The following is an 11,435-nucleotide window of genomic DNA, read 5'->3' on the forward strand; positions in this document are numbered from 1 at the left end:
TCATCCTATTAACTTCTACTTATGAACTATATTTTTACAATGATGTTCGGTTTTCTGAATGCCACAGAATATTTTGAACATGGCGAATTAATATTGTGAGACATTTTATTCTCGGAACAGGTGGGCATGAAAGAATGGAATTGCAATAAATATGAATTTGTTCCACCTCCTCTTTCAAAATCCCAAAATAGACATTTTGATGTTTCAAAGTAGGAGTAATTATAAGAAAAGCAAGCAATAGTTTATCAAAAATGGACTCATTTGATATACCATGATGCTTACTTCATAGCCTACTTCTGGAAAGCGAGCAAAGAAAAAGACTTAGCAAAAATGTTGAGTAGATTAATTTAGTGTATTTTAACAAAATTTTATTGTTTTTCAGTTACAACAAAAGAAATACCTAAAGACGGCGTTTCTGAAAAAAACCAATTATTTGGTTATAAAAAATTTAAAAATTAAATTTTGGTGGTAAGCTCAGATTTCTAATGAGCTTCTTTCAAAATGTGACATAACAAAAAATTAACACTACACTAGATTTTGCGTTTAAATGTCCTTTTTTCACACCTCATGACTGCGCTGTAAATATATTTGTAAAATAAGCCCTCTTCTTTGGATAGTTGTATATCTTGTATCTGCACACTTTACATTATATATATATATATATATATATATATATATATATATATATATATATATATATATATATAAGTAACCAGTTTTATAAATTTATATATATAAAGAAACAGATCTCAAAAGAATAATCTCGATTCTTTTACAAGTCTTAGTAAAAATCCTGTCCTTGAAGGATGGTCATTCTTCCAACTCTATTTCGGCTCCAGGTGTCCACAATAGTATTTTCTTATCCCTTCCAGCACTAAATAGTTCATTTGAAGAAGATCGATATGCGCAACATGAGACAAAATTAGTGTGGCCCATTAACGTTTTCAGTCTATCCCCAGTAAAAAGATTATACATAATAATACAGTCTCTGCTAGGAACAAAAAGAACTGGGGGTTTAGAATCATAGCACATATCAATTAACACTGGATAAGATGTTCTTGCAGATGGTATTGCACCAAAATCGACATCAAAGGGTTTTCCTGAAGTAGCATCCCAAACATTTATGCGATTGTCAAGTCCATGTGACACAATATAAAGTCCATCATTAGTAAACCTTAGACAGTCAACTGCTCCACCATGAGCAGTTGTTGAATCTTTTTCCAGTCGATCACCTAAACTCTCTACAGGAAATCGAATGTCCCAGAGATAAATATTGCCATCCACACTACCACTTGCAATTACTTCATCAGATTTGGGCGACCATCTCACGGAAGAAACGGCAGTTGAACTTGCATGAAGAGAAAAACGACTTATGGGCGGCGATCTGATATCTATGAGCTCTATAAGAGGATCTTTCCTGGCAACTGAAAAGAAATAAGATTCGAAAACTTAAGATGTTATTTATCGTTACTGCTCAAATATACTTACAGAATTTTGAACTAACCATATAAAAACATCATATGTTTAAAAACTCTAACGTACCTTAAATACCTCCTTTAAAAATATCAACAAGAATCCTCCATTAAAAATATGCAATAGCCTTACCTTATGGAACAGCCCTAAGCATCAACCACACAAATATCCAAAATTATAGATTGCATTTTTTATTTAGCAGGTAAAATAAAAACACAGTGAATAATTACGCGTTAGTGAATTTGAAAATTTAAAGTATGTATTGAGTAATATTTGACAATTACTTTGATTTCCAACTTCAAAAAAAAAAAAAAAATGTCAATTTTATGGTGAGAAGAAAATACTATATCATTTACATCCTGCTGCATTAGGTACGTTTTCACAGATTTCAAACCATGTAAAACATCAGAAAAAATAAGTTTCAGCGGGAGTTTCATTACCGATTTCTCCATCAGAATCTCTATTCATTGGTTCCAATAAATCAACAGTTTCATTAACTCCAGTTGCATAGATAGACAATTTACCGTCACATATGACATAATCATTTAAGTCTATTTCAGGAGCAACTTCTTTCCATAAGAATTATTCTGAAGGGGAGAGAAAAAAAACCCCTCATTTTCATCACTTTCCTCATGCGGGCCAGGAAATGCTGTTTTCTAAAAGCATTTTTTCAAGTTATACTTAAAAACTTGTTCCCAAGATTGTCTAACAAAATAAAGTGCATTCAAATATTGATTTTTCTTCCTTTCTCCGTATTTTCGTCCAGTGAAGCTATAATTTTTCTCTAAAGCAGTTTCTTATAATTAACTTGTATAGAGCGAATGATACCAAGGTCAAATGGCTGAAATACACTTGTGCAAATGACAAGGGAAACACTGCCTTCACGTTTTTAAATTGCAACAGGCAAGATGTCTAAAAGTCTGTAAATTGGGAAGATGTCATCCAAAGTTTTATGTTTGTTGCGTATTTCTTTGATGCGTATTTATTTCTTTCCTTCTTTACTTTTTAAAACATCGCGACTTTACTGTCCTTCCTGTCACAAATGACTTTAACTTGTCAATTCCATCGGCATTAACCGCAAGCAAAACTATAATCCTCATTTTGCTTTGTTTCCTGCTAAAACATTTTTCATTTCTATAGCTAAGTGTTTAATTGGGTTGCAAATAATAAAACAATCCTTTTACTTGTGCGTTGTAAATGATGGAGAGTTGGATTGTAAATGATGATCTACGAGATGGTGAATACCCTTCAATTACACTGAGCAACCTTTCTTACCAATTTTTTTACCGTACTTTAATTTATAACCACCTTTTCTTAGCACTCTCTTTGATGTAGTATTTTTCTTTAAATTACCATTGGGCGCTGAAACATGTTTCACACTACACTTTTCGGCAAGTTGGAGGACCTTTTCTTTAAACAGAGGCCTACTGACAAATGGCTATTTTCCTGAAACAAATGATGTAGAAACATTCCACAAGGTCAAATTCAAGAAAAGAAAGAGGAGTGGCTTTCAATTACTCTTAATTTTCGACGATATTTCACCACATTCTTCAGATGCTTTTTCAATTCCTGCTTGTTGTTTTGCAATAGTAGCTAATGTCGATGTGGAGATTTCAAGGCGATATCCTAAAGCGTTTCGTGGTCTAACCTTCTTGTCAAATCAAAGATTAAGCTGTAAAACTTCTCACCCAACGGATATCATTTTCGATATGGCAATGAGCCTTGTTTTACAATGTGTAAAAAAAAAAACGAATGTTCTGCAAAACCGAGCGTTCAATATTCTTAACTTCTTTTGCATTGTGGTGAGGGGAAAAAGAAGAGTGGAATTTTTTATCCTACCCAATGAAACCTACACGAAGGTTACATTATTCATCTGCAAGGGCTCACTCATCTGTTCTGGCCAAGATGGATACTGTAGTCATTTGAAAAGCAAACCAATATTTTTCTAATACAAATAAACAAAAAACATTTTTTTTTGGCTGTTCAAATGATTTATTAATTCTGAGTATATTGCTATTTAAATATTATTTTTTATTTTCCTTTGAATAGGGTAGGAAAAAATCGTTAAATATGGATTTGTTAAATCCGCGTCCGACTGTGTAATTTGCTGTGAGGGGGAGGGGACTAAACAAGGTGTTCCAAACGGAATGAACACACACATTCGCATTCAACCTGTTGGAGATCCATAGGCACCTTAAACTGCAAGTGTTCAAGAAAATGTTAATTTATGTTAATACAATAATTTTTTTACTAATATACAAATTACATTCTCTACAATTTCATATGATCACCCTAAAACAAAAATAATCAAATTGAAATTATTTCCTTTCCCTGCAATTAAAGCATTATAAAAACTGCAAACCAGAATCTTTTAAAATTGACATAATCTTAAACAATCAGAAAAGTAAGTTAAACCATTTCTTTTTACCATTTGTAAATAGAAGTAGTAACAATATACAAAGCAACAATGACCTTTATAACATCATATATAGAGCAATTTGAAATTTAATGAACGTAATTTTCAGCTGTGAATATGTCTTTATAAATGATTGGATCATGAAATTTTTCATTTCAGGTTATTTCTCAATTAGGCCAGGAATAAATCAGAAAAGGAAAATTTTGAATTATATATATTACTTTGAGGAAAATTGCAAAAATTTTCCTCAAGTACATACTACACAGGAGGGGTATATCTTGTGAAAATTTCATATCGATAAATGTATCATTTTTTAAAAATATCAGCTCTTTTTAAAACAGAGTCAAAAAATAAATCATATAAGTACTTTTCTGTCTATCGAATCAGTGGACACAAATACATATACTATTCTAAATTATGTAGCTATATAATTCCAAATGTTTTTAAATGGTCGTTATTCAAGAAATTCGAGTGAAATTAAAATTTGAAGTTAATATTTTATCTTAATATTCAGGAATAACGAAGAGTTTGGACACCTATCTGGCAAGCATAACAACTGTACTTTCACAAGAAATACTTATAAATGAAAACACATTTTATAGAGATTAATACTTTGTATACAAAAAAAACAGTGCAAAAAACTACATCTTTAAGTATTCAACTTTTGTATTACCCATGCATGATTCTTTAATATAGCTCAATACACGACACCTAGGAATTTTTTATAACTTCTTCAAGGATAAAATTGAGTATATTCTTTTAAAGCATATTTACACAAATAAGAAATGTGCAATTTTATGTCACACATTCCTTTTAAAACTTATTTTTGCAAAGATTACTTGCAACTAATTATATTCAAGTGCCAGTGTTATAAGACTAATTATTAAACATATCCTTCAAAAAGTAAAGATGCCTGCATATTTTTTTTGTTTATACGTTCTTCAGTATTCGCGATCGCTATTGATAACACTACTCATTTGAACTAATAATTTTATATTTCACAAACAAGTGCATTGCAGAATCTGCAACAAAAACAAGCACAGCAAAAAAAAATTTCTTTTCAACAGAAAATAGTTAATGAGTACACATTTAAAGAGTCGGCAAGTACTCTTTATAAAAGAAAAAAAGCATTAATTGGAAATTATCCTTATATCAATAAATTAGAGCATAATTCAGAGTTTACATTGCAAAACAAATATTCAAAATTAAAGAATAAAAGATTAGTAAAATTTTATAGTTAACTAAAAACAAGTTTTAATTGCCTGCAATAAGCAATAATACCTGCAATAATTTTGGTAGCCCCTGAGGACATATGGAATCCTGCAATATTGATATCGAAACGCATTTTGGTTTCAGCATTTGAATCCTGAATTGCATCCCAAATATGAATTCTTCTGTCCCGGTCAGTTGCAACAACTTTGTTAGGTTCAAATGTATGCCATTGAACTATTTTATATTCTTTATTTCTAGAAGACCTCCTCCTGAAAAGAGAAAATCAGAAAAGATAAGATATAAATGGTTGAAGAAATTACAATTCCTACACTCGGAACGAAAGACCACTCTTTTTCAATAAAATATGTATCTAAATAAATTAGTTTTATTTAAATGTCTTTAATACAATAAATTAATTTAAAATTAAAGTTTTATAATAAGCAAAACATACTGCATATGCAGTGCATGCAAGTCAAAAGTAAAATATTGTCAAAAAGCACATAAAAATATTCTATTAAATTGTTATCATTCACAAATTTTGAAAATTATTACCCAAAAATCTTTCTCGGATGCATGCAATCTGGATGGATGCTGTCAGAATTTATGTCCATAGTATAAATATTAATGTCACCGTTTGAAGCTCCAGCCAGCAATCGACTAAGATAAAAAAAACAGAAAAAATACTTTAAAAATAAATTTATAAAAATATTGTTTTCAAACAATTAAATAAGTGGATGATTCCAAAATGCATAACTTAAATATATGTAGAGCATATAAAAAATAATGAAATGAATGAATTAGTATTTTTTCCGGGTGTCGAAACTAATCTTGTCCCAACAGCTAATTTTTAAGCTGTTAGAGATACGCATATACTTCTAGCCAGAAAAAAAGGCTTTAAATGAAGTAACGAATCATTTTTATTGTTGAGTCAATATACAATGATGAAGAAATTAAGAATGATTTTTATACAGCCTTCATCATATTAGTTATATTCAGTATTGTAATATTTAATAAGTCAGTTTTATTAACTACTAGCCGCCTTCGGCGACCAGCCGGTTCGCCAATCTTAATGTTCGTTTAAATTTTAATAATTAAATAGGTTGAACCGGAGTTTAACCCCCTTCTTCGCCAAGTTGCGATAACGCGCCAAAGCTGGCAATCTTTATTATGCACTATAATTGAACATCTGCTCCTTTGCTTTTGAACATTTGGCAAGACCGTTGTTGGCGATTTTTAAAAATTGCGCCAAGCAGGGGGTTAAACTCCGGTTGTACCATTAAATATTTTACGCAATTCCAACTTTAATAGATTCTTCATCAAAATATTTTAAAACTTCAAATTTTGAGAGTCATATAATTCACTCATAATATTATAAAGGCCTTCAGTCATAACGTAATATGTATCTCTCTAATTTTCTGTTACCTCCCGTAGAATTTATGCTTTAAATTAAAGTGTAAATGATTAATCTGCAATTAATATAATAATATTTTTTACTGAAACAAAGCATTTTTTTAATAATATGATTACTGATAACAGAGTCACTGAGCGTTTAAACTTTATGGGCACTAAAGAATATCTTTCTTAATTTATGTAATATCTCAAGAATTTGTCAACAAAATTTTCTCAGATTCATCATGAACAGATCGATTAATTAACAATTTATAATTTTAAATGCATCAAACACTAAGAAAATAAAATGAATCGTTTAAAATAATCGGTCGGAAACAGGTTTGAAAAAACTACTTAAAAAACGATTTACTTAAAACTATAAGCATATACAAAAAAATGTATAACTAACATAAATACAATTTAATTACAAAAGCATGCAACTAACCTAAAAATAATTTAAATCATTGAAAACAGGTTAAAAAAAACTACTTAAAAAAGGATGTAAAAACTATAAGCATATACAAAAAAATATATAACTAACATAAATACAATTTACTTACAAAAGCATGAAACTAACCTAAAAATAATTTAAACCATCCATTGATAATGGTTGTCATGTCAACAATCAGAATACAATGCGCATGCGTGAATTTTCTTCGCCAGTTACGGTAACGCAAATGCGTGAATTTTCTACGCCAGTTGGGGTAACGCTATGCAGATTAGACATTTTTAATTTCCTTTATGCTGTGTTATTTTAATTCAAAAGTACTTCAGAATGAATCTGAAACATGGATTAATTAACAATGTTTAATTTTAAATGCATAAAACATTAAGAAAATAAACAGAATCGTTTGAAATAATCCGCCGAAAAATGTTAACCCTAGCCTCATTACTGTTGGGAGAAAAAGAAACTGAAGCCTTACTCATTTGGCGGTGGGGAAAATGGAAGATTTATTTGGCGGGAAAGTTAGTTTTTAATTAATAATTAAAATTCTAGTTAAAAATTCAAAAAAAGAGACCACAGGTGCACATTCCTGACCTCTAAAGTATACATGTACCAAATTTGGTAGCTGTATGTCAAATGACCTGGCCTGTAGAGCGCCAACACACACACACATACACACACACATTGAGCTTTATTTATAAGTATAGATATGTAGTAATAAATTCTTGATACACAACATACATAATTTTTAAAAAGCTCCATTGTTTTTTGAATAACACCGACCGAGTAATAGCTGTCTAAGAATGACTAGTATTTTTTGATAAACGTATAAAATGCTTATATTTTTTTGAATTTTCACATGAAATAGATTGAAATGGCATTTACGAAACAAAAAATATATCGGCTATAAGCCAACAACAACAAAAAAAAAAACCTTCTAAAAAGCAATATAAGAAAAATCCTTATAGTTTAGAAGTTTTATTAAGCCATTTGTTGAAAATTTATAGATAAGAAATATATTATCTAATATCTGAACTAAGAAATAAACTGTATTTTTATCCAGTCTTTAATCATTGCAATTCGACTGACAAATAACATGAAATTTTTGAAAAAATCAGATTATGAAGAATTTAAACGGATATACATATTTTTTTAAATCGGAGCTGGCAATCGGCAGCTTCTTAAATGCATAGTTGGATCATTTTAGTTTTACTTATATCGAATTTAAAACTTATGCATTTGGATTTCTTTCAGTCTTTGAATCGGCATATTTTGGGGAATAAGCAGTTGTCACATGTAAATCGACTTTTAAAAATTCAGATCAACAACATGAACATGTCGTCTGGTTTGAAAATGAAAGAAACGCGATTTTCACAAAATTATGATAAGTTTCTTCAAGCAATTCAGATACAGAAATCTTCTTCAAAACTATGTAGCATTCTTAAATTTTCTCAAAAGGATATTGCAACTTTAATATTCCAAGTTTAAATGGAATATCTGAAATCCGTACAAAATGTCTGACGAAAACAAAATAACAAATGCAAGAATGTCAAGTCATTTAAAAAAAAAAACTTGAACAATTATATTTTATGATTATAGCTATGGCTATTATAACACTGATAATAAATAATAAAATTGTAGAGAAATTTATTAAAGTACCTTTAAGCAAAGAAAAAAGAAAAAGAAACGCATTTTAATTATAACAATAAGTAAGACATTTTCGGCTCAAATGGAAGAAAATTTCATAATTCAAATTTGACTTCTAGCATTACAAGTATTATTTTGTTGGTACGCATGATCCCTGACGAAGAAATCTGTTTTAATTGGATTGTTTATTCTGTAGTTCAAGAACTGAAGATTATATTGAAAAATTACACCCAATTCGAACAAAAATATACATTACATTTTAAATTACGAGGGAGGGGTAGAAGATTTTAAAATTTGAGAAAACAGCATTTAAAGATATAAAATAACATTAAAATGTATATTATAGAAAGTTAAAAATTAATGTAACATAATAAATAATCAATGTAGAAACAAAATTCAAGCGGCTATACATATATATATGTAAGCATTGTTTTATGTGAAGCAGAATGGAGGTGCGACAGAATGGAGGAGAGACGTTCGATTTACTCTCTGTCGAGAGGCAGGTATGGTTTATTTACAAGAAGGCGCGGACAAGACACGTCCACCACAGTGCGGCACAAGAGCAGAAGTCGGGAAGAGAAAGAAATAAATTATCCCTCGTCTTATATAACATGAAATATTGATAGGGAAAATATTTTTACAGTGCTAATATATTATTAAAATTCTGAAAATGTTTCTGACGCATGTCAATCACAAGTAAGGGAAACACATGGATCTTTGAATGTGCTTATTGGAAATTTTTCTAGCCCTTCATGCGGAGCGTGAGAATGTGTCGGTGTTTAGCCGATTCAGTAATTTTACAAGGCTTCTCTCGAATTAATTAAGTAGAAACGGTGGAATCGTATCAAGAAATAAGAGAATATTTCAAAGTGAAGTTACTATGGGCTAAATTAAGATAAAACCTTGGAAATTAATTAAATCGAAATTAGAGTTTAAAATATCATTACATATATATAAATACCCTATCTATCAATAAGTAATTGAACACCTGTGATAAAGGGGATAAACACAATTTATTCGTATTCAATAGTTAGTAGAGCCTCCACCTGAGGCAATTACAGCCTTAACCCTCAGAGCATACTTTCACAAGTGTTTGAATAATTGACAGCGGTATTTTCTTCTACTGGGCTTGGAGAAGACTTGTAAGTTCTTTCACCGATTTTGGAAGATTGCTGTTCCTCTTAATTTGGCGATCCAGTTCGTCCCAGAGGTTTTCTATAGGATTCAAATCTGAACTCTGAGCAAGCCAGTTCAGTCGATTCACCCCATTACCATCAATATCAATCCATGGTGAACCTCACAACATGACAAGTGGCGTTGTCATCCTGGAGAATTATAATGATTCAACCTGTAAAATTGCCACAGCGTAGGAAGCATATTGTTGTCTAGAATAGTGGAGTCGGAGTCCGTGTTGAGCTAACCATGAATTGGGATCAAGCGCCTTACCCAAACCATGAGAAACATTCCCAGGTCATAATTTCACCCCCGTCAATCTTGACTGTAGGCACAATGTATTCAGGCAAAAGACGTTCTTCATGTATACTCCAAAACAAGACTCTGCCATCTGACTGGTATAGATTTAATCTTGAATTCATCACTCCAAAGAACTGATTTCCACTCATTGACAGTCCAATTTCGACGTGCCTTGCAACACCTCAATCGAGCAGCGCGACTAGATTTTGTAATCAAAGGCTTATGGGTACTAGCAAGACCATGGAAACTTAACAAATGTGTTTCCATGCGGATGGTATTTATCAAAACAACAGTCTCGGGTGCTTGTTGGAACTTCTGGAGTATGTGGGCCATTGATTTCATGCGATTTTTCTGAATTTCTTTGGACAGCACTTGCAGGTCTCCATCTCTTAGTTTCTTGGGTTTGCCAGATCGAAGCATATTCCGATAATTGCCACACACTTTACACTTCTTAATCACAAATGCTACCGTCAATTTTGGAATGTTTAACTCACTAGACATGTGCCTTAAGGATCGGCCATTTCTATGATATCCGACAATTATGCCTTTCTTGAAGTCAGACTGAATTTCGTTTAATCTTGTACGCGACTAATGCTAATACTGTTTCCTGCACTATATTCAAGCATAGAAGGCGGGACGTAAATCAAGAAAGTAGATATCCTTATTAACATGAGTGTCCAAATACTTATTGGTAGATAATATATATAATTTAAAACGAACATAATTTTTGCAGTTGCGTGGCTGAAAAAAAGAAACTTTTGAAATTTCGGTTATTTCATCACGGGAGTCATAATTTGCACAAGAAAGAAGCGATCATAAATAGACATCAGTTTACATTGCGATACGAGAACAAAGAGCAGAAATGTTTCCATTCAGTCATTTTACCATGAAATTTTGATAGGGATTTCTTTGACACGTATACACTTTAGGAAGGGAAATTTTTCAAAAAATTACGTATAACAGTTAAGGATTTTTATCCCATTGTCCCTGATGTGGGAGCGACGGAATCAGCAATTTTGTTAAACACGGGTTAAAATTGGTTAAATAAAAAGTGGGAAAAAGATGAAGAAATAAGATAACATTTTAGAATGAAATTAACAGGGACTAAATTAAGAAAAAAATTAGGAATTTAATTAGGATTTAAATTAGATTAAGATATATCATTAGATAGATATATATAATATAAAACTCTTCAGAAATTAGAACATTGAATAATAATAATAATAAAAAAAAACATTTGATACTTTTGCCAAAAATTGAATTCTCAGCGTAAAATAAATGGGGTCATAAAAAAATTATTTTAGTGACAAATTATCCGCAATTAAAGGCGTTAAATTTTTAGGCTGTTGCACACACAACACTTTTTTCCGCTACGGATAT

The 11,435-nt window shown here is 30.9% G+C and overlaps 1 protein-coding gene across 1 annotated transcript; it reads right to left on the reverse strand.

Annotated features, from left to right (window-relative positions):
- Nucleotides 1-810: 810 nt before the first annotated feature.
- On the reverse strand, nt 811-10,475 carry LOC129959725 (DNA excision repair protein ERCC-8-like). The gene is made up of 4 exons (XM_056072615.1): nt 10,126-10,475; nt 5,654-5,758; nt 5,171-5,370; nt 811-1,424 (listed from the first exon to the last, which is right to left on the reverse strand). Exons 1-4 carry the CDS (start codon nt 10,473-10,475, stop codon nt 811-813), a joined length of 1,269 nt encoding a protein of 422 aa, XP_055928590.1.
- Between the last annotated feature and the right edge of the window lie 960 nt (nt 10,476-11,435).

The sequence above is a fragment of the Argiope bruennichi genome, chromosome X2, assembly GCF_947563725.1.
Source record: "Argiope bruennichi chromosome X2, qqArgBrue1.1, whole genome shotgun sequence".
In the NCBI taxonomy this organism is placed as follows: Eukaryota; Metazoa; Arthropoda; class Arachnida; order Araneae; family Araneidae; genus Argiope; species Argiope bruennichi.